Raw genomic sequence first — 25595 nt, forward strand, 5'->3', positions numbered from 1 at the left:
TTCTCGTCCATGAAATCCTAAAAAGCCATTGTATTAACAAGAGACAATTACAGGTTGGGAGAAAAATGAAAATATCGTTCCTATAGATACAATGTTTGGATTCCAGATCTCTCCATTAGAGTAGAAAGACTTAACCAGGAGACACCATGTGGAAAGGTATCTAAGAGAACTTTATTTGTAGGGAGATATAAAGATGTCCTTTATAATTAGCAGATATATCACAGTTTCATTAACCTCCAGGTTTAATTAACTCGTATTCTTTCTCCTCAGGGAGAGCCTCAAAGGAGGAAAGATACACATAAATCCTTCTCCCGGGGTTGTGTTAGGAATACATGGGAAAACAAAGAGATTCCTCCTCAGAGGTGAGTGGAATGCACTTGTCTCTGTAACTAACTCAAACCAGTGACTCCAGTACCTCTTTAATGTCTAATACACCCTCAGTGTTTTAGCAATCTCTTTGATAATCTGCTCTGGTAACTGAAGTTTCTGGGTGAATACAAGATTGTAAACATCTTTATTATAATTTTTGGTTAAACCTAGACATTTACTGTGAGGCAGCAAGTTTGTACTCTTTAGATCTAAAAGTGGATTTTCCAGGTTATAATGGCAATTCTATGGTTAACTTAGAGTCACCATGAAATCATTTTCATAGTGGGTGTATCATTTCATATTGCCAACAAGATACATAGAGGTTCTAATCACTCCACACCTTGTCAGCATTTATAATTTTCCTTTTTTTTCTTTCTTTCTTTTTCTTTTTCTTTTTTTTTTTTTTTTTAATATCCATCCTAGGGGTGCCTGGTGGCCCAGTTGGGTAAGCATCTGCCTTCAGCTCAGGTCATGATACTAGGGTCCTGGGGTGGAGTCCAGCATCAGGCTTTCTGCTCAGTGAGGAGTCTGCTTCTCCCTCTGGCTTTCCCCGTGGGGTAGTGTTCTCTCTCTCTTGCTCACTCTCTCACTCAAATAAATAAATAAAATCCTTTAAAAAAAAATCCTATGGGGTGTATGGTGGTATCTCATTCATTGTGGTTTTGAATTACATTTTTCTAATGACTAAGGGTGTTAAATCTTTCTTCATGAGTTTATTGACCATTTGTTTATCTTCTGTGAGAAATGTCTGTTCAAGTCTTTAGCCTGTTCTCTAATTTGCACTGTTTGTTTGTTTGTTTTTTCTGTTGAATTGGAGAATCTTTATATATTCTATATAACAGAGCTCTACTGGATAAAATGATTGGCAACCTCCTCCACTGTGTGGGTCATCTTTTCATCCTTTGATAGTGTTCTCTGATGCACAAAAGTTTGTTTTCTTAAAATCTTGATTATGTCCATTTATCTATTTTTGCTTTTGTTGTTTGTGCTTTTGGTGTCTAAGAAAGCTGTGAAGAGCTTAGCTGAGCTGGTAGAGAGAGACTTGAGCTGCCGGGTGTTAGACAGCCAATATAAAGCAACAGGCCATAATTGCAAGATTTCAGCCTTTAATCACTTACTACAGTGGTCATCTCAATCATATGTCCTGAAAGTTAGTGATTATTTGTATATTTCTTCCCAGTACAGGTTTCCCAAATGGCCTGTACAGAGAAGCACAATCTAACAATATGGAAAGAATTCATTCTAATGGGAATCACAGGACCCCCTGAGCTGCAGACTCCACTGTTTGGACTCTCCCTCACATTTTACCTCGTCTCCATGGTAGGTAACCTGAGCTTGATCATACTCACCAAGATAGCCTCCGGGTTACAAACACCCATGTACTTCTTCCCTCTGACACCTGGCTCTCACTGATCTGGGTTATTCAACAGCTGTGGGACCCAAACTGCTAGCAAACTTTGCTGTAGATCAGCCTACCATCTCTTATACCTGGTGTGCTACCCAACTCACCTTCTTTAGTATATTTATTACTAGTGAAATTTTCATTTTGTCAGCAATAGCCTATGACCATTATGTGGCCCTCTGTAACCCTCTGCTCTACACAGTCATCATGTCACATAGATTATGTCAGTTGCTGGTGGCAATCCCCTATCTATACAGCATCCTTCTGTCTTTGCTGACCATTATAAAAATTTTCCTTTCATCATTTGGTGGCTATAATGTCATCAGGCATTTCTACTGTGATAGTCTACCATTGATTGATTTGCTCTGCTCAGACACACATGAAATTAGACTGATAATTTTGATCTTTTCGGCTTTTAATTTGGTGTCATCTCTTCTGATAGTCCTTGTGTCCTACATGCTGATCCTTGTTGCCGTGCTCAGGATGAACTCTGCAGAGGGCAGGCACAAGGCTTTCTCCACCTGTGGATCCCATCTGACAGTGATAGTCATATTTTATGGTACTCTGTTTTTTATGTATGTGCAGCCCAAATCCAGTCATTCATTTGATACTGATAAAATAGCCTCTTTGTTTTATACTTTGGTTATACCCATGCTGAATCCCATGATCTATAGCTTGAGGAACAAAGAGGTGAAAAATGCCCTATATAGGACCTGCAGAATGTTTGCAAATGTTCTACTTAAAATTCACTGTAGGGCACACTAACACTAAATTATGTATTAGTCAATGTATAGTGTAGTTAACCTTGTTGTAGTCTTACTCTGTTATTTCCGGGGGGTGAGCAAGAATCAATGTGTGATAAGCATAGAAATAAAGAAAAATATACATTATTATCAAAATTCAAATGAGGATAATCACCAACAGATTGCGTCTTCTTTCTCATCCTTCAGATACTAACCTAATTTAGTTTCAGTTCTAGGTCAAGTACTATTCCTACACGTTCTGGCACTACCCTATTTGTCTGTCTCTTCCACTAAACACTTATTTTTATAAAACCAGAGACTCCATATATTCTTTTTACAACCTTATCTATAACAGTCTAGCATAGTAAAAGTCACACACAAAGAAGATACCTGATAGATACTATGTAAATTAATTAATCAAGGAAATAAACATATACTGTGAAGTTTAATAACAAAAATCCCTCTCTTTATGGGGCTTGCAGAAAATAGACAGCATGAGAAGTGGTCTATACAGTGGGATGGATTGGATTGAGCTATATGCAAATGGGATAGAGCCAGTAGCCAGGATGTGGGTCACCTTTTAATTAAGGTTATCAGGGAGCATTCTGCAAAGATAGCATTGAAACAAACACTTGAGGAGCTAAGTGGATAGACTCTGACTACCTATCAGAAGCTTGTTCCATGGGGACCAAACATTGCAGCAGTTCCAATGACTAATGTGCTGAGGAACACCAGAGTCAAAGGTGGTGGGAACATAAATGTGACTAAGAAATAAAAGAGATATGATGAACTTATAGAATGTGATCTTGTAGGACTTATATAGGCCATTGTAAAACTTGCCTTTTATTCCAAATGATAAAAAAGCCTTTGGAGGAATTTGAGCTAAGGAGTGGTTTGGTCTATCTTTGATAAGGACAGCTATCACTGCTGTGCAAATAATGGATGGAAAACTCTGAGATGGGAAATTGAAGACACTGAGGGGATTGATCATGTTACATCTGAGAGAGAATAGAGGTTTAATCCAGGACAAGTAGAGTCGGAGGATAGAAGTGATTACATTCTTAACACATTTTTAAGGAAATCTCAATATTTCTTCATATTTATGTGGGGTATAAGAAGCATAAAAAGAGAAATTAATGATTTGAAAAGAATGGAAAGACTAGTTCCAAGACTCATCTTAAGATATGCTGAATACTGTTTTCTGCTTTCAATTAAGATGGACTTAACTTCCCATTAAGATAAGGGAAAAAAAAAAAGCACCAAACCAAACAAAAACAGAGACAAGAAATATGAAACAAGTGGTCACAACATTGACATCAAGCAACAAATGCCAGTTTCCCTGACAGATAAGGAACAAATGAGATGAATCCCATGATTGCGCCACCTTCCTGATGAGCTGAAGAAACAAAGTTGAGAGTCCAGGAAGTCTATGGTAGTTGAATTTTGTAAGATAGAGTGCCAGCACTAGAAAAGCTGTGCAAAGAAAAAACACTGCATCTCTGCAGAGAATCCTCCTGGATTATTGGACAGATTAGTGATCAGCACATGCAAGAGAAAACCATCCAGGTGAAAGAAATAATCATCTAAGATGATGAAAGGCAACAGTATCTGAAACTCAAACAGAGGTAGAAATTGTGAGAATGTATTGTACAAGAAGTAGAAAACCTCACAGTTTTGGGGGCTTTAGGTAAAGTACTCGAGAAGGTCTTCCTTCAGTAAGAGGAATAATTAGCCCTACACTTCTACACTTCTCTGGTCCCACCTAAGAAATTATAAAAGCAATATCCAAAAGGATTAAACTATTTCAAAATAACTATATCCTAGAACAAAACTGAGGGATTATTGCTAAAATACAAATGTATCCAGTATCCATCAAGAAAAATTCACAATGTGTGAAATACATTCTATAATTATCAGGCATACAAGGAAGCAGGAAGACATGATCTATAATGAATAGAATAACCAATCAATGGAAACTGTTCAAGAATTTGCACATGTTTGAAATATCAAACAAGGACAAAAATGGTTATTATAATTGTATATCATATTTTCAAAAAGATAACTAAAGACATGGAAGGTATTTAAAAAAAGGATTTCAAATATTAGAGAGAAAAAAATACCATGTTCAAGGTAAAAGATAAAAGGGATTGTAGGTACAGTAGATTGGACATCACAGAAGTAAAGATTAGTCAGTCTATAGATATAGCAATAAAATATCAAAGTGAGACAAAGGGAGCAAAAAGAACCAAAAACATAAAAAGAATAATAATAATTTGTGAGACAGTTTCAACTAACCAAGTATGCATATGAAAGGTTTCCCAAAGAAGAATGTCATTAGAATTATTTGAAGAAAATACAGGTGAAAAGTAATCAAACATGATGAAAGTTAAAAGACCTCAGATTCAAGAAGATTAACAAACCCCAGATAAAAGGAACATACAGACCTGAAGGCAACTCATCATTAAATATCTCAAAGCCAATGATAAATAAAATATTAAGCCATTAAAAAGCAAAGACACTAGACACTTTACAGAAAGAGGAACAAAGAATAACAGATTTATCATCAGAAGCACTGCAGGTAAGAAGACAGTGGAGCAACATCATTAAAATATTGAAACAAATAATTGTCAGCTGAGAATTTTGCACCCAGAAATGTATAGTGATGAAAACCGGATTAGTGGTTGACAGGCGTTAAGGACAAGGGAATGAGGGAAGGGAAGAGCAATTAGGTATGAAGGAATCATAGGTGACCCATATAGTGATGGAATAAGCCTGTATGTTGATGGTTATGCTGATTATACCCCTCTACATCTGATTAAAATTGCATATATGCATATATATGTATATATAATTCTTTGCAAACACAAAAATGAGATGGTGACCCAAATAGGCAGAGTATTGTGCCAATATTAATTTCATAATTTCCGTGGTAGAATCTATATTGTACAATACTGATGCAAGTTGTTACTCCTGGTAGAAACTAAGTGAGATGCAGGAACTCTGGGCTCCTTTGCTCCATCTTCTTATAATTCTATAACTATTTCAAAATAGTAGAAAGCTAAATTAAGCCCAAGCCTGTCTGAGACATTACAGGGTAGATGAGATGGAATGGAAGTATTACATAGAGAGATACATATATACATACATATGTCAAAACTTATCAAATTTTATACTTCATATATGTGCAGTTTCCTATTTTCAATGATACCTATGTAAGTTGTTTTACTTCATTTCTAACCATGCCAAGAGATCAAACAAAAACCAAGGGAAAAGTCAGTAACATAAACATATTTTAACTATTATACAATTAAGAGGGTGCTGGGGTGGCTCTTGGTTAAGTGACCAGCTCTTGATTTTGGCTGAGATCATGATCTCAGGGCCATGGGATCAATCCCTGATTCAGGTTCTACACTAAGCATGGCATCTGATTGAGATTCTCGCTTCCTCTCCTCTGCCCCTTTCCCTGTTCCCTCATTCCCCCTAAATTAATTAATTAATTGATTAAATCTTTTTAATAAAATATTGTCCCGTTAACAGGAGAGAACATAATTCAGGCACCTGTCATAGATGTGACGACCCAAGAACCTCATCTATATGCTGGTGCAAGAGGATATCAGTACCGGTACAACAAATCTGGAATAGTTAACAAAATTAAATGAATTGTTTTCTCTTCCTTAGCGATCTTCTTGTGTTGTGGCTGTTTATGTGCAGTCATATGCATACATGTAGGTGGATCTACATGAATATCAACACACACATGCACACATACACACACAGCCAGAGACAGATATGTGAAATGTATACAACGGATTATTTTGTCTGGAACACATTAACATGGCTAGTCAAGGTTTTTCACGGAACTCTGTGTTGGAATAGTATTGCTGATAACTGAGGTTGGAGACAAGCAAATACCAAGAGTAGATCCATAAAATGTGTAATATATCATCCAATGTAATGAAGAAAGGAGGAAAAAGAATCACAACATGAAAACATCACAAATAGGTAATGTGGCTTAAAATGCAACAACACAATTGATAGCAAAATAACATAGCAAAACATATGCATATAAAACATCATATTTTTCCAGAATATATTGATCTTATAAGATATATGTTAAGTACAGTAGAGCAGGTGACAAGGGAGAGAAAAATAATTGGGAATGGGTATTAGGCATGATGGAAAAACAATACTGAACTCTAATATAGAAAAATAAAATGAAAGACAAGACCTAAACAGATGAGGAGAATTTACTGTGAAAAGAGAATGAGAAGTAAGAGTAACTTAATTCACTCTCTTTAGTCAAAGAAAGAAAGAAATAGAGAGAGAGAGAAAGAAAGAAAGACAGACAAAAGTAAAGGACACAGCACAATATCTTATTACTTATATACACAGTATCTTATTACTTTTAGTTCACTTAATTCTTTACTTTTTTAAGATTTTATTTATTTATTTAAGAGGGTGGTGGGTGGGAGGAGCAGAGGGAGAGGGACAAGCAGAACATGCACTGAGCACCAGGCCATGGGGGACTCAATCTCAAGACGCTGAAATCATGATCTGATCCAAGACCATGATTTGGATGCTTAACTGACTGAACCACCCAGGTGCCCCTCATTTAATCATTCGAATAATGATTTTTTAAACACTATCTTTTAGTGTTTTAAAATGTTTAAAAATGACTCCCTGTGTTATCTGAGGAGTCCATCATGTCATCCATCTAAGGAGACCATTGTAGAACTGAAGGAACACTGGCAAGCGTGGTGTATGAATAACGCAGATTAATTCATTTCCCTATATGTTTGTTGTTTGTTTTGGTAAAAATACTTCAGAGGAATAAAACCAAAGGGAGGAGAAAATACATATATTATATATTATATATCACAGGTATATATAATATATATATGATATTTCATATATGTGAAATATTTTACATAATGTGTTAATACATATATATTATATAAAAATACATGGTAATATAGGTTTGAGAGAGAGAGAGAGGGAGAAATTTTGAGAAATTAACACATATGATTGTTGGAAATGGCAAGGCAAAATCTGTGGAGTAGCCTAGCATTGCAAGAGTTGACACTGCAATCTTGAGTACAGAGGGAAAACTAAGGTAGATTTTCTATATTTCAGTCAGGAGCGTAGTTTCTTTGTCTTTGGAGGACCTCAACTTTTGCTCTGTAAGACTTTCAACTGATTGGATGTGGTCCACCTACATTTCAGAAGGTACAAGGCTATACTCAAAGTCTATTAATTTGGATTTTAATCACAAGTGAAAAATATCTTTATAACAACAGCTGGATGAATTTTTTGACTAAACAACTGGCCACCCTAGCCTAGCCAAGTGCACACATAAAATTATCAATCAAAGCGGGGGGGGGGGGGAGTTAAGAATAAGATGTATGAATGTAGTACACAAACTAACAAAAAATTCTAATTCATTGGTGAATACAAATTGTTCTAGACAATTAATAAAACACCCTCCTTGAATGCTATTAAGCTTTCAAATGCTTTAGGGATATCAAGAAATTGCTTGGCATGTCTTCAGGGAGAGTCTCAGAGGGCAACAAAGAATCCATAAATTGATCTCACATCACCATATTACGAAGCACACGGGGAAGCCAAGACAGAGGTTTCATCACAGGTAAACAGAGTATTTCAGGTGGTGCTGTGTTATACCAATATCCAAATAGCTTTGGTGACCTTTGCAAGGTAACACTTTTATTCCGTATCAAAGCATAGGATTTCTGATTCACTTCTGCATCCTACTATTGATACTGCTTGACAGAGCAAGAATGCATTCCTGTCTCTTCACCTCACTTGTTCAAGTATTTTCACAAGTGCTAATAGCCATTTTGGAAATGTCAGGGACATATTGCTTATGTAAATATATGTGTCCTATAAATACTAGGTCATATAAGTAATGCAGGTCAAACTGAGTGACCATAAAACCTAACTAAAGAATTAGCAATAAAAAAAAAAAAAAAAGGAAAGGAAAAACTGTGGCAAAATTATGAAACTGAGCTATTCAGGTGTTTGTTTGATACCTAAATCCTCACTCATTTAGTGACTATATTCTCCTTATTCTCAAAAAAATATTATTCTCAAAAATATTGTGAGTTATTAAAATCAACTTATTTATAAAGGTGATTTTTAAAATAATTTATAATAAGCAAAAAAGAGAAATTCTATCTCGCACTGAGATATGAAGAGCAATATTTGAAGGTCAGAAGACTTTTAAGTGCCCTGTTTTATGGTGATGGTACAAGGTACAGAGTGTTCAGTTTCCAGTGGAATCTGACAGAAAGCACAGATAATTTTCTCAAAGAGTGTAACTTAAAAAGAAACAATGATCTGATCATCGAAATAGAAAATGAACTACCAAAAAAGCAATTTGCCACTTTCCCTAGTTGTCTCAAACTAGTGAGAGAAAGTCCTTTTCTATTTCCTTATCTCACACAAAATTAGCAGTAACAATGTTGCTTTTTTTCTTTCGCCAACAATGTTACTTTTTCCTGCCTTTCATCATTGTATCTCAACATTTACATCATTTCTTTTTCTGCTCATTTAAAACAATTTTTCCTAACAGTAGTTCAGGATTTTTGACAAAAGAGCATGTGTACTGGGTTATAGGATAGTTTCTCAGAAGCTCACAATCTTATCAGCAATGTTTTATGTGAGGTAAATGTAGATTTTCTAGAAACGTGTTTATAATTTAATGTTACACAAGGCTGTATTTTTCTGTTGCTTTCTTACAGCTCACTCATAGACTTCTGACACTGCTATTTCACTTGTATTCAGGATAAAACACTACCAGATAAAAACAAAACAAATCAAAACAACAAAGAAAAACAACAACAACAAAAAACACTACCAGATGATATAACATAAAAGCTATTTACTATGCTGATTATCTATTCAGAATAGGTTTTCCAATAAACCTGGATTGAAAAACACAATCGGACAGTGCTGAATGAATTTATTCTCATGGGAATCACACACCGTCCTGTCCTGCAGTTTCCATTATTTGGGCTGTTCCTCATCATCGATTTGATCTCAGTGGTGGGCAACCTGGGCATGATCATCCTCACCAAGGTGGACTCCAGGCTCCAAACACCCATGAACTTCTTTCTCAAACACCTGGCTTTTACTGATCTTGGTTATTCATCAACTGTAGGACCTAAAATGTTAGTAAGTTTTATTGTGGAAGAAAACACAATTTCTTATTATTTTTGTGCCACACAAGGAGCTTTCTACATTATATTCATCATCAGTGAGCTGTTCATTCTGTCAGCAATGTCCTATGACCGCTACGTGGCCATCTGTAACCCTCTGCTCTACCCTGTCATCATGTGCCAAAGGATGTGTTACATGCTGGTGGCAGTCCCCTACCTCTACAGCACATTTGTGTCTCTTCTAATCACTGGCAAGATTTTTAGTTCATTATTCTGTGGTTACAATATTGTCAATCATTTCTACTGTGACAGTCTCCCCTTGTTAACTTTGCTTTGCTCGAATACACATGAAATTGAATTGATGATTTTGATTTTCTCAGTTTTGGATTTGATTTCATCTCTTTCGATAGTTCTTGTGTCTTACCTGCTGATCCTTGTAGCCATCATCAGGATGAACTCAGCTGAGGGTAGGCACAAGGCGTTTTCCACCTGTGGGTCCCACCTGACAGTGGCCACAGTGTTCTATGGGACTTTGTTATTTATGTATGTGCAACCCGAGTCCAGTCATTCCTTTGACACTGATAAAGTGGAGTCCGTATTTTATACCCTCATTATCCCTATGCTGAATCCTTTGATCTATAGCTTGAGGAACAAAGATGTAAAGTGTGCTTTACATAGGATATGGAAAAAGTTATGCAATACCTTTTCTTAAGTTTATTGTACACCATATGGTTCCTATGAAATAGACTATCTGCATTAAGCATTTCTATATGTTCAGAGGGAAATGTAAGGATAAATGAGTTCAAAATATATCTAAAGATTGACTCCCATGTACCCTAATTCTTTATTCACATTTTGAATAAAAATATAAATATATATTTTCCCTTTCTCAGGGATGGGAAAGTAGGATGCGTAAGGAGTCTATAGACTATAACACCAAGCAAGGAATGTGGTATGCTGTGTGGGAGTAAAGAAGGATACCTAGTACAGGAAAAGAGTTAAAATTAAAATGACTCATGTTGTTAACAACTATCAAATAAACTTTCCAGTGTCTATGTATGATATGTATGTAGTGTTTTTCTGTAAGTACATTTGAGTTTAGCCTATGTAGACTTCTGTAGGGTGTCTAAAACACACTTGACTATTATTTTAAGGAGGTTCAGTGTATTACACTCGCTTGAAGTCATCAGCCGTCTGAAATTACTCAAGTATCTCCATTCCCCAGGGGGTCTTTATGACCTGGTCTTTCCTCATGAGTGACATTATCTTCACATAGGAGCCCTAGAGAGCCTCTCAACTACACAGACTTGGCACTTCAACAATCTAAAAGATCAGCACAGCATCTAATTTTGTCCAAATCTGTCCATTTTGATACAGCAAATGAATTAAGTTTCATGCAGTCTGCCATAGATACTACCAAGATTTTTCTATTTTCCTACCAACTTGATCTTGATTCTTAAACACTTACTTTGTCCAGTGGAATTACTCTTTCTTATCTCTCTGAAAAACAAGGATAACTTTTCTGTAAAAGTCATGTTCTAGGGGCGCCTGGGTGGCTCAGTTGGTTAAGTGTCTGTCTTTGGCTCAGGTTATGGTCATGAGCCCACCGTGCTAGGATCTCCCCCTGTCTGGCTCCCTGCTCAGTAGAGAGTCTGTGGCTCCCATTCTGCTCCCTATCCCTCAGCAGCTCCCCTGTTCCCCTGCCCTCCCCTCTTCCCCTGCCACCTGCAGGATCTCTCTCAAATAAATAAATAAATAAATATCTTTTTAAAAAAGTCGTACTCTATTTGTTTTTGTATGCTTACATACAAGGTCTACTCTGTCATAAATAAGGGTGTTGCATCTTTGAAATAGTCAATTTTCTGCATTTTGGTTCAAATGAGTGTGCGCTATATTTTTATTAGGATGTATGGTTTGACTACATTGATTTGATGATCCTGCCTGAAAAAAACAAAAGGAGAAGAGGCTATAATTTGGACAGTGAACATATGATATGATACATAGCAATTTATATACTTAGTGTTGATTTTGGACACACTTCCTACATAATCCTCCCCAAATCCCTTTATATTTTGTTTATTTTTATTATGTTTTTAACATTCAATAGACATATTTACATCATGGAGAGATTGGATTGTTTTCTGAGTCCATCATCATGGAAAAGAATTATCTGTGAATTCAACAAAATTCAAATAAAAATAATTCATTAGAACATATATATATATATATACACAGGACATGTGGATGTAAGGATAAATATTAAGAGTGTTTTTATGGTTTACTTTTTAATTTTTAAGAAGAATTATATACCTAAGTATGAGATATGCATACATAAATATAAGAAAATACATATTACTTAGATTATATATGTTGGACAGAGTTACAGAGAAATATTAATAATATATAAATTTGAAAAATCAAACCATGAATTAAAGGATCACAATATCCCACTCTTAAAATATATATTGAAGTGTCTTTGATTAGCTCTCAGATGTAAGCCAAAAAAGAGAAAAAAAAGTATTAAGATTTATAAATTTTGATAATATACTTCATTCAGTTAAAATTAGTCTCTATTCCATTATTAAGTAGATACACAGTCCACATCATAAAATATTGCACTTTTCATAGAATATAATAATTTGAAATCAAGAGGTGCTACTAACATAAAAAGTTGTTCAACATTATCATCATTAATGAATTTCAATTTAAACATCAGCGAGATAACACTATATACCAAGTATAATATCTAGTTGGTAAGTGGAGGAACTAAAACTTTCATATATTGTTGGTGGAAACTTAAAATGGTATAAAGATTTAAAAACCATCTGGTTTAAGGTTCATCGTCTTAAAAATTAAACAAGCATCTAAATATTTAAGCATTCCACTATCATGTATTTACCCAAGAGAAAAGACAGCACATGGCATCGCATGTATGTATATGAATGTCCACAGAAGCCTTATCTATAATAGTCAGACACTGGAAATAATTCAAATGTTCCTCCACTTGAAAATGAATAAATGCATTATGGAATATCCAAACAAATGAATACCGCTCTGCTATAAAAAGTAATAAATTATTCATATGCACAAGAATATGGATGACTCTCAAAATTATTATGCAGAGTAAAGGACACTGGACTTACAAGAGTAAAAAACTTACATAATTTACAAAAAGAAAAACAGAAAAGAAATCTAAAATCCAAACTCATCTGTAGTTATACAGAACTGATCAAAAGAGAAATCCCAGAGAGTACAAGGAAATGGCCTAAAAGGCACACAGCTTGGAAAGGAAGAATTAAGACCGTCCTTAGAGCAAATGACATGTTGGCTAATACAGAGCCTCCAGGAATCCCCCTATAAATGTGAGTTCAGCAAGATGATGGGATACAAGAGCAATGCACAAATATTTTGTAGAAACCAAAATTAAAAAAAAAACAAACACTTATAATCACCCCAGTATAATGAAATACTTAGAACTCAGAAAACATGTGCAGGGTCTGTATGCTGAAAAGTATGCTGATTAAAGAAATCAAAGATCTGAATAAATTGTAGGACATACTGAGTTCATAAACTAGAAGCTCAACGTACTAAAGATACCAATTCTTCCCAAACTGATTTATATATAATATAAACTGAAACAACATCCCAGCAAGATATTTTATAGCTATAGATGACTTTATGCTAAAATGGTTATAAAAGACTGGGGACTTAGCGTAGCTAAAATATGTGTAAAAATGTAGAGTATCATGGAGGAAAATGCTCTATCCCATGTTAAGACTTGCCACGTAGCAGTAATAATCAAAACTGTGTGGCACTGGTGGAAAAAAGGACATATAAAGCAAAGGAACAGAATAGAGAACCCAGAGATAGATTTTTTACACAAAGTACAACTAATTTTTCATGAAGGTACAAAGCTAATTCAGTAGAAGAAATAGTAACTTTTTAAAAAATCATTCTGGAATCTTTGCATGTCCTCAGACAAAAGCAAATAGTGTTGACATAAATCTTATACAAGACATACCCCAAAACAGATAATAACTTTAATGCAAAACTATGAAATGCTTGGACAAAAGTACAGGGATAAATCTCTAAAGGACCTGGGGACTGGCCAAGAGTTTGTAGACAACACATCAAAAGCACAGTGTACACAACTACATATGATAAATTACATTTCATCAAAATTAAAACAACCATTCTTGGAAATGATTCCGAAGGAATCAAAATTCATGTTCACACAATCATCTTAAGAGTATGTTTATAGGGACGCCTGGGTGGCTCAGTTGGTTAAGCAGCTGCTTTCGGCTCAGGTCATGATCCCAGCGTCCTGGGATCGAGTCCCGCATCCGGCTCCTTGCTTGGCGGGGAGCCTGCTTCTCCCTCTGCCTCTGCCTGCCATTCTGTCTGCCTGTGCTTGCTCGCTCTCCTCTCTCTCTGACAAATAAATAAAAAATCTTTAAAAAAAAAAAGAGTATGTTTATAAAATCCTTTTTCATAATAGTTGAAAACTGGAAGGAACCCAAATGTCTTTCAATGACTAAATGGTTTAACATATAGTACCGTCAATACCATTGAATACTTTTCAGCAATCTTAAAGAACAAATGGTATACACACACAAAAAGCAGGGATGGAACGCAAAAGAATGAAGTTAAGTAAAAAAAGACTATCCCAAAGGATTATAACTTGTGTATTAGTCATAAAACATTGCTCAAGTGACAAAATTTTAGCAGCTGCCAATGGTTAGGAACAGTTGCCCAAGAGGTGGGGAGATGGTGTGGCTTTAACGGAGTAACAAAAGGGGCCTTCGTGGAGATGGAATAGCTCTGCAATTTGACTACAGTGGTTGTTACAATGTAAACCTGTGATAAAGTGCAGAGTAGTGAATGTACACAAACACGTGAAAGAATAACCCCAAACTGGTCAAATCTGAACAAAGTATGTGTGTTATAGCATTGTCAGTTTCCTGGTTGTGCACTCATACTCACATTCATACTCACACTCATACTCATACTCCAAGTTGTGCAAGATGTTATTATTGGGTAAGATTACTTTATACTGTTTTTATTGAGTCTATTACTTTATAATTATTTGAATATAAAAATATTTTGGAAATGACGGATTCAAGTTGTCTCAGTCAGGTAAGAGGCAGGAAAGGTAGAATGGAGTTAACATATATGAACACTAAGAAACTTTGGGAGTGATGGATATGTTTGTTATCTTGACAGCTTTTAAAGTTGCATAGGTATACACATATGTCAAGACATCACATCTGGGGCACCTGGGTGGCTCAGTAGGTTAAACCTCTGCCTTTGGCTCAGGTCATGATTGCAGGGTCCTGGGATCAAGACCCATATCGGGCTCTCTGCTCAGCAGGGAGCCTGCTTCCCCATTACCCCCTCTCTCTGCCTACCTTTCTGCCTACTTGTGATCTATCTGTCAAATAAATAAATAAAAATCTTAATTTTTTTTTTAAAATCTCATTTTTGTGCCATATATATATCTCAATATCCAAAAGCAAAGGAAAAGTGACAGTAAAAACAGACCAGTAAGACTTAAATGAGATGTCTGTTAGGTAACTTGGAAAGAAAAGGGAAGCAGTATAATAAATTGTATGAAAGATACTTATAACATTATACATGCACAGTTAACAAGAAGGTGTAATTTATGCACCTGACTTGAAGGGGAAGATTCAGGATAAGTCTTGTTTTTGTTTATTTGTTTGTTTGTTTGTTTATTTATTTAACTCCATGCCCAGCGTGAAGCCCAACACAGGGCTTGAACTCACGACCCTGAGATCAAGATCTGAGCTGAGATCCAAAGTTGGACGCTTAACTGACTAAACTACCCAGACACGCATCTTGAACTTATTAATACAAGATGGAATTGGGATAATACATCTGAAATATTTTGGAAAATTATGAATATATCTTCCTCTCTCTTATTAAGAATGAATATATACAATTTTTATTTATTTATTTATTTTTACATAAAAATTTTAAGGGAACAATCTCAAGAGTGTTCATTGAGGCACCACACTGTAAAGCTGGTGATAGGTGAGATTTGGAGACAAACTATGGATAAAAAGTTAAGTGAAATTCGTTAGATACATATCATGGGTTTTAATACATAAAGAAGCAAAATGTATCTTCTCATCTATACACAGCAAGTAGTAAAAGTGACTTAAATGCAGCAATGAAATTTATAGAAAAATAACACATGCACATAGTTACACATATAGGGAACATATTGTACTTTTTGGACAGACAAATTGATAATCTAGGCATATACCAAGTACCACAGAGCATGTTTCATGACAGAAAAGAAAACCTGGAGTGGGGTTGGACAGAAGGAAATAAATAAATTGCTGCAATGTGAAATTAAGGAGAAAAGGTAAAATCAAAGCAGCAGTAGTAACGAGTCAGTGATGACAACTCACTCTGCAATGAGAAGGATGCCTAGCTAATTTCCGTTTGGGGAGGGGGAAGAGCACTGCAAACAAAAATGAAAATCGAGGAAACAGCCCATCACATTTGCATAATGTATAATTTTTGTTCCATTTACAATTTTAAAATAATGTTATGGAACAGAATTTATTGTTTCTTCACTATGTCACCCATTTGAGGAGACCAGTGTGGAAATGGGGACTCTCGATTGGCCTGGTCTAAATATAGGACGTTTGAATCCAGAGTCCTGTGAGGTGCAAATGAAAAGTTCAGTTAGAGTGAAAAATAGGAGAGAAATAAATAATAAATAAATACTTAAATCATTGATAGATGGATAGATAAATAGGTGATAGATGACAGGTAAGTAGATTGATAATTTATTCACTGGTGAGTACAAATTGTCCCTGCTTATGAATGGACAACCTCCAGGCAATTTTTTTAATGCTCTCATATGCTTTAACAATAATAAACAAATTGCTCTCATCTCCTGAGGGAGAGTCTCAAAAGGTGAAGAAAATCCATAAATTGATCTCTATATGCCATGTTAAGAAACACATATGGGAGTCAGGACAGCGGCTTCATTACAGGTAAAAATGACAGACTATTTGAGTGGTACCTGATGTTATCAAGTACCACAATGTTTCAGTGATGCTGATAAAGTTCCACTTGAACTCCATGGCAAAGCCCTAGCAAAATGTGACCATTTCTGATTTAGTTTGCTTACCTTTCCAGTAGCCATAGTGCCTGAGAGGGTATCGAACTTACTTCTTTTTCCCTCATTTAATTTTTTTAATGTTTTCACATGGGATGAGAGGCTAAATGAAACTCCATTTTCATACTGTTATAAAATACTTATGTTAAATATGAATAGTTTTATCTCAAATGGAAACCAAAACTGAGAGCAAACTTTGCACAGCTGAAGAAAGTGAAATTTTTTTAATTGACAAAATTAAAAAATGACAGGTATTTTCTCTCATTTTTATGTCATTCCAAATACTTATTTACTGTCTCCAGACACTTTTTATGATTCTCTCAAAAGAATTTCATATTTGATGACTATTTAAATAAATGTATAAATGTAACTATCACCTGATATCTTGATAAGGACAAAAGGGGTTTCTGCCTCACGCTGAGGTTTGCAAGCATTATTTGAATATTAGAAGGCACTTAAGTATCAAGTTCTGTGGTAATGGAACAATATTCACAATTTTCCTTATTTTCCAGTGGGATCTAAGAGGAAGCAGGCATAATTATGTCAGAGAATATATCCTTAGAAAAATAAATATCAAATATTCAACAGAGATAGTAAACTACAGAAAAGCAATGTGATTCTTTTCATAGTGTTCCAAAGCTGGTGAGAGGAAATGCTTTTATCTTCGCCTCATAGAAAAATTGGTACTTAAAATGCTATTTAATGGCACAGGGTGGCTCAGTCTAAGATTCTGACTCTGATTTTATTTTATTTTATTTTTTTTTAAGATTTTATTTTTATTTATTTGACAGAGAGAGATCACAAGTAGAGAGAGAGGCAGGCGGAGAGAGAGGAGGGAGCAGGCTCCCTGCTGAGCAGAGAGCCCGATGCGGGACTCGATCCCAGGACCCTGAGATCATGACCTGAGCAGAAGGCAGCAGCTTAACCCACTGAGCCACCCAGGCGCCCCCTGACTCTGATTTTAGCTCAGGTCATTATTTCAGGGTAGTGGGATCAAGCCCCACATAGGGCTCCACTCTCAGTTTACAAAGTGTCTCTCTTCCTCTCTCTGATGCTCTCCGACTCTCACTCTCTCTCTGGAGCATTTAAAAATTTAAAAATTTAATTTTAAAAATAAAAGGATTACTAGTAATCCTTATTTTAAAACTATTTTTTTTTTTTTGGTCTTCCATGATTGCAAAGGAAAACAAAATAAAGCAGAAAGAAACAAGCAAAACCCAAGATTTATATTGCTTTTTGATTGCATTTACTAAATATTTCTCCAACATTATTATGTACTGGAACACATTATCATATTCTAATGTAAGAAGGGTGTGTGCATCAGAGCAGTATAGAATATCAAGGGGTCACAAACTTACAAGCAAGTTTGCAACCGAGTTTAAGTGGAAATTACATGTACTTAGCTTCACATTTAATGTTGTGGAATTGTATGCTTCTGTCTGCTTATATATAGCTCACTCAGAGACTTCTGATTGGAATTTAATTGCAGGCAGTACCATTTCCTTTTTTGTTAAAAAAAATTGATTCCCACAATTTTTTATTTATTTTTTAAATATCTCTGAGATATTCTTTCTTTAAAGATTTTATTTATTTATTTGAGAAAGAGAGTGAGCAAGAGAGAGAGAGAGCACAAGCCATGGGAGAGGCAGAGGAAGAGGGAGAAGGAGAAGCAGACTCCCTGCTGAACAGGGAGCACGATGTGGAGCTCCATCCCAGGACCCTGAGATCATGACCTGAGCCAAAAACAGATGCTTAACTGACTAAGCCAACCAGGTGACCCCACCCTCACAATTTTTCAAACCAAAAGTAATTCTCTTAACTTAACATGCCATCCATCTCTCACTCTGGCATAATTTCTTAACTGTGGGTTTTTAGTATATTTAGATACATTCAATATGATTATATGCTTATCTCCATTATGTGCTATTTCATAGCTTGAAGGGGTTCCTGCAGACTTAATGTACAGAAGAATTTCAATCACATCCAGGGGTCCACACATACCTCATCTTCAGTGTATTTTATTTTGTTCCTATCATATTGTGTATCACAGTGACTTTCAACTTTTACTTTCTTTAAAGCATGATATCTTTTAATTCAAAGGGAATTTTGATGAACCTTCATTATGTGAAACCTCTGCCAGTAGCCTTTTTTTCCCTCCCAATACCACCATGTTCCCTTAGTTTCTTGCTCAATAACGTGCATCTGAACTGTTACGTACAAGTGAGTATATCTCTATTTTAATGAAAATACCCCAAGAGCAAGAATAATATTTTAAGCGAATTTATATCAAAATAACTTACATTAAAACATTATTAAAATAGATAAGAAATGTGGACGATAAGTACTCCAAAGAATAACAACACGATTATTCAAATTTAGTCATGTGATATGGAGTGAGGTAGGGACTGGGACGAGCTGTTTATGTTACATCCTGCTTAAACAGTTCCTCACTTACTCACACTAGAGCCCTGACAAAGAACTTAAGTCACAGTCCAAAGGAAGTACAGGTATGTAAAGAGAGCAGAAGCATTTCTAGTAAGTTACTGTCACAATTAAAAAACAAACAAGCAAGCAAACAAACAAACAAAAGTCCACAAGGTACTTGATTTTTGAGAACTATTTCCAGGTAACATCGATACATTAAATTATTAAAACTTCGTTTATCCTACCCAAAAACTCTTGAAGGAAATATCAGTTTTATATATGAGAATAAAGAGTTTCACATAACCTACACGTTTTGCTCAAGTTAACCCTTTGTATATATTATAAATTAAATACAGCAGAAACTGTATATCCTGGTATGCTTCACCGTAAAAATAATTCCCACTGTGGTCTGTTATGCTTTCCTTATTCATACACCTGTCAAATACCTGTCAAGTATGCCAACTTTCTAGCCAGTTTCACCTGTTGGCATATCTTTCCTAAGACTATGTTTTGAGAAGTGAGTTTTATGCATCTGGGTAGTTTGTGGCTTTAAATTTTTACTACATAATTGACATATGTATAGGTCATATAAATGATGTATTTTATAAATGCTATTTTGCGGTTGTGCCATATAAATGATAGAATATTTAAAGAATAGAAAAACGATCACCAATGTTTCTAATCCCTAAAGTTTTAACTTTATTATTTTTGTTTTAATATCCATATTGATCAATGTATCAGCTATCTAACTATCATGTATCATCTCTCTATCAATTATCTAACTATATCATCAGAGTGTCTTAACTCTCTTACTGTTGTTATTCCTGGCTGGATATTGTTACGGCCTAAATATTGGATATAATAAGATATATAGCAGCTTGTGCTTGCTTAACAGGTGTTTAACCATTAGAAGTCAGGAGCATCCCAGCTCCCAGTTGTGACAGCCAAAACATCTCTAGACATTGGAAAATATTCTTCGTGGAGTAAAATGGGTCCAGTTGAGAACTGCCCATCTATTTTCATTTCTCTTTCTTTCTCCACATAAGATAGTAGTCTTTGTGGGGGAACGGGTTTGTTTTCCAATATCCTAAATTGGAAGGTTTGGATGTATATTTTTTGCTTTACTTTGCCATACTAAAACATCCCCCAGGAGTTAATGCATGAAATCTATTGACTATGATAATTTCTTTATCCAGAATAGATGTTCCAATAAACCTGGATGGAAAAACAGAATTGGACAATGCTGAATGAATTTATTCTCATGGGAATTACACACCATCGTGACCTGCAGTTTCCATTATTTGGGCTGTTTCTCATCATCTATTTGATCTCAGTGGTGGGCAACCTGGGCATGATCATCCTCACCAAGGTGGACTCCAGGCTCCAAACACCCATGTACTTCTTTCTCAAACACCTGGCTTTTACTGATCTTGGTTATTCAACAGCTGTGGGTCCCAAAATGTTAGTAAATTTTGTTGTGGATCAAAATACAATCTCTTACTGTTTTTGTGCTGTACAACTAGCTTTCTTTCTTCTATTCATCATTAGTGAGCTGTTCATTCTGTCAGCAATGTCCTATGACCGCTATGTGGCCATCTGTAACCCTCTACTCTACCCTGTCATCATGTCCCAAAGGGTATGTAACATACTGGTGGCAGTCCCCTACCTCTACAGCACATTTGTGTCTCTTCTAGTCACCATCAAGATTTTTAGTTCATTCTTCTGTGGCTACAATGTCATCAGTCATTTCTACTGTGACAGTCTCCCCTTGTTATCTTTGCTCTGCTCAAATCCACATGAAATTGAATTGATTATTCTGATCTTAGCAGGCTTTAATTTGATTTTCTCCCTTCTGATAGTTCTTGTGTCTTACCTGCTGATCCTGGTAGCCATCATCAGGATGAACTCAGCTGAGGGTAGGCACAAGGCGTTTTCCACCTGTGGGTCCCACCTGACAGTGGCCACAGTGTTCTATGGGACTTTGATATTTATGTATGTGCAACCCGAGTCCAGTCATTCCTTTGACACTGATAAAGTGGCATCAATATTTTACACTCTCATTATCCCCATGCTGAATCCCTTGATCTATAGCTTGAGGAACAAGGATGTAAAATATGCAAGACAAACAATGTGGAAAAAAGTCTGCAATCTTTTTTCTTAAAGTATATATACGATACAGTCTCCTTAAATTAGTTTATGAGGTTCAAAATTTGTTCTGTATGTCTCTATAAGTAATAATAAACAGAAATGAGTTCAACAAACATGAAGAGATTCTCTTCTAAGTGCCAGTCACAATTCTATGTGCTATAAATATATTAGAAAACAGAACAGGAAAAATACTTGCTTTTCTTGAGGGGAAGAGATAAATTATAAATATAATAATTAGTACAATTTATAGTACAGTTGAATTGGTCAAGACATCATAGACCATAAGAGCAGGTAATAGAGTTGGCATGCCATGGGGGATGAGGAAGAATGGAAGGCACTAAAAGGGAGATCAGATGATTCTGGTGTTATTCTCAGTTAATAGACTAAATCTCCCAGTGTCTGTGTGAGTGAGTGTGCATAGGCATGTGTGTTTGTGTAAGTTCATTCTCTTTTAGTCTTTACAATCTTCGTTTTAAAAAAAAGTATTTATTTATTTATTTGAGAGAGAGAGATAGAGAGAATGTGCTCACGAATTGAGAGAGGGGGTAAGGGAAAGGGAGAAGAAGAAGCAGACTCCCTGCTGAGCAAGGGGCCCCATGGGGGACTTGATCCCAGGACCATGGGATCATGACCTGAGCTGAAGGGAGACACTTAGTGACTGAGCCACCCAGCCACCTGTCTTTATACTCTTTTTATGGCATGTGTTGAAATCACACTTATTGTGGTTTCAAGGTGATTCAGTGTAGCAGGATGATTGGAAGTCTTCAGTCATGTGAATTTGCTCAAAGGCTCCAGTACCATGTGCGGGATCTCAGGGTTCTGCTCTCCTCATCAATGCATTTGCTTAGGAGCCCTAGAAAATCTATTAACTCAACATAATTAGCAACTCAGTTACTCACAATATCAGTGCGACATGTCATTTTTCTTAATCAGCCCATTTCCTTATACCAGTGGATATACAAATTAAGAAAAATTTTCTTAGGGCACCTGGGTGGCTCAGAGGGTTAAAGCCTCTGCCTTCAGCTCAAGTCATGATCTCAGGGTCCTGGGATCGAGCCTTGCATGGTGCTCTCTGCTCAGTGAGGACCCTGCTTCCCCCCTTTCTTTTTCTGCCTGCCTCTCTGCCTATTTGTGATCTCTCTGTCAAATAAATAAATAAAATCTTTAAAAACATAAATTTTCTTGATTAGAGTTAACAGTACTCCATTATATACTTTAAAGTTCCTAAGACAGTAAATCTTAAATGTCCTCACCACAAAAAAAAAAAAAAAGATGGCACTTATGTAACATGATGGAGACATTAGCTAATGCTAAATTGTAGTACATAATATTGTAGCAAATTTTTGTAGTACACAAGTGTATCAAATCAACACATCATATACCTTACAGTTGCTATATGTCATTTATACCTCAATAAAGTTGAAGAAAAAAAAGATAAATGTCTTGAGGTATCTCATAGAAGCTTCCAATTTTTGATAGTTTGATTTTATGTTGTATTGGGATCTTGATTTCTAACTATTTATTTTTGTCTAATGGGATTGTTACATGTTCTTCTCTCTGAAAAATAAGAATAAATATTTAAAATTAGTTTTCATAAGAGGTCTACTCTATGTTGAATTAAGTTTGTTGCTTTTTTCAGGGGATGATTTTCCTCAAAATTGGTTCATATAAATATGTAAAATATTTTTATTAGGGTCCATTGTTTTACTGCATTGATTTGATAATCCCTCATTAGGAAGCAAAATGAGATAATCCCATAATTTGGTCTATACTATATTTCTAGTGAAAATTTAGTAAGATATGAAACAATTTCCATTAGTATATGTTATATCTTCTGGAAAACGTCCTCCTAATCCTTCAAAATTTTTACTTTATTGCTTATTTTTAGCACATTTTGTCATCATTACATCACAGAGATACTAGGCTGTTTCATCTGTCCTCCATTATGGAATACAATTTTCTGTGTAATCAGTAAAATTTGAATAAAGCTTATTCATTAGAATGAAAACCCACTATATGTATATTTTTATGTGAAGATAACTCTTACTAGCGCATTTATATAATTTTTTCATTATTGAGAGAAATATATACTGAGTATGAACTTTACGAGTACCAATATAAGAAAATATTTTGCTTTCTAGGACAAACACAAGTTTTTGGTGGCTGCTAAGATATTTGAAAAGGTCTAAACTAATATTTTAGTTATATATTTCCCCAAATTATCTTCAGTGAATAACTATGACTTTTGTAATAAAAGAAAATAAAAGTCTCCAATATCTGGATTTGAAAACATAAAATAACTCAACAAAACCCACTATCCCACTTCTAAAATAAATCTTGTTGAACCTTTCATCATCCCTCAAATGGTAAACCAGAAAGAAAACAAAATATATTGAAATTTGCAAATTTTGATAATAGATTTTATTTTAAAAGTTAGTCTCTATTTCAATATTAAGTTATTTCAGAAAGTTTAATATTTTTCCGTAAAGTGGAAAAATTCAAAAAATAAAGAATTGGCACATAACTGAAATTTTTGTGTGAAATTACGAAGAACATTAGAATTTTATATATTATGCCATGATGATTCAGAAAGATTAACAAAATTTAAAATACAGAAAGTAAAAAAAATTTGAAGATACTAAGGGTGTCTATAAAAAAAAAGCCCATGTTTTGCAGTTCCTGGTTGGTTCAGTAATTAAGTGTCTGCCTTTGGCTCAGGTCATGATCTCAGGGTCCTGGGATCTAGCCGATGTCAGACTCCCTGGCCAGCGGGAAGCCTACTTCTTCCTCTCCCACTGCCCCTGCTTGTGTTCCCTCTCTTGCTGTCTGGCTCTCTGTCAAATAAATAAATAAAATCTTTAAAAAAAAACCCTATGCTTTAGTTTAGGAAACTAAGAAGGGTACATAGCACATTTTTATGTATATGGACACTAAGAAATACTGTATTAAAAAAATCCAAGATGAAATGGATCTCAATATGGAAATACATATGAAAAATAACACTCACTAATCTAAAATCATGCCTGGGAGTCTTAATTGGGGAATTCTAAGTGCTTAGGGAAAATGAAGTAACCAATTACATATTTTCTTCTAGAAAATTGAAATGAAGCTCAATTTTCTTTGAGGAGCACTTTCCCCTGATATCAAAAGCAAAAGCATCCTAAGACAAGAAAAGAACAGAGCAGTATCAGTCATGATCACTTATGCAGCAATTGTAATAAGAGTTTTAGCAAAAGGAATCTAGCAGTATGTCAAGACAATAAGGCAACATATTAGGCTTATTCCAGAAATGTACAGATGATTTAACATTTAAAAATAAAATCACCATATTAAAAAATTAGAAAGATTAAAAAATAAGGGGGGGCGGGACCTGGGTGGCTCAGTCAGTTAAGCATCTGTCTTCTGTTCAGGTTATGATCTCAGGGTCCTGGAAACAAGAACCCTGTCAGACTCCCCACTCAGCTTTTCCCTTTCCCTCTGCCCCTCTCCACTTTCATGTTCCTATGCTCTCTCTCTCTCTCAAAAAAAAAAAAAGGAAAAAATTTTTCATTAAAAAAATGCAATGAAATTTGAAAAAAAATTTCAAAACATTTAATAGTTTCAAAATCCAGTAAAAGTAAAAACTTTGACCATCCTAGCGTTAAATGAAATGTCAATACCTATTAAAAACAAAAACTTTACTTAAAATATAAATTAAAAAAAAAAGAATATATTTTAACACCTTAAAAAAAAAAAAAAAAAAAAAAAAGCTTTGGCCATTAGTATTAAATGGGACCTCCTAAAACTGAAAAAGAGCATTGATGAAAACCTACAGTGAATATCATATACATATTTAAAAAGTGAAATGCATTACCATCAGATCAGGAACAGGGCAAGGAGGACTCTTCTTTCTGATTCTATTCCACATTGTGCTGAAGTTAGTATTCAATGCAATATGGCAAGAAAAAAAATAATAGAAAATGTCCAGATTGAAAAGGAGATAATAAAACTGTGTTTATTGATAGACAAGATGGTGAAGGCAGAAATCTATTGGAATCTTTAGAAAAGTTACTGAATTGAAAAGTGAATTTAGAGTCATTTCAAAAAAAGGACCAGTACACAAAATAATGTTTAACTCTATAAATAACCAAGGAAAAATTAGAAATGGAATATTTATTTATATTTGAAAGAGAGAGCGGGGG

At 35.1% G+C, this 25595-nt stretch overlaps 2 protein-coding genes and 1 pseudogene across 2 annotated transcripts; all 3 read left to right on the top strand.

Moving 5' to 3' along the window:
- Positions 1-1563: 1563 nt before the first annotated feature.
- On the top strand, positions 1564-6173 carry LOC125079855 (olfactory receptor 8K3-like; annotated as a pseudogene).
- Positions 6174-9456: 3283 nt separating this feature from the next.
- On the top strand, positions 9457-10401 carry LOC125079093 (olfactory receptor 8K3-like; the record flags this gene model as incomplete). Its single annotated transcript, XM_047692462.1, has 1 exon — positions 9457-10401. A coding segment is annotated over one exon (945 nt), but the record flags the coding sequence as incomplete, so codon positions are not given.
- Positions 10402-20485: 10084 nt separating this feature from the next.
- Positions 20486-21427, top strand: LOC125078938 (olfactory receptor 8K3-like). Its single transcript, XM_047692215.1, has one exon. It carries the CDS (start codon positions 20486-20488, stop codon positions 21425-21427), a length of 942 nt encoding a protein of 313 aa, XP_047548171.1.
- The last annotated feature ends 4168 nt before the right edge of the window (positions 21428-25595 follow it).

The sequence above is a fragment of the Lutra lutra genome, chromosome 10 (assembly GCF_902655055.1).
Source record: "Lutra lutra chromosome 10, mLutLut1.2, whole genome shotgun sequence".
Classification (NCBI taxonomy): Eukaryota; Metazoa; Chordata; class Mammalia; order Carnivora; family Mustelidae; genus Lutra; species Lutra lutra.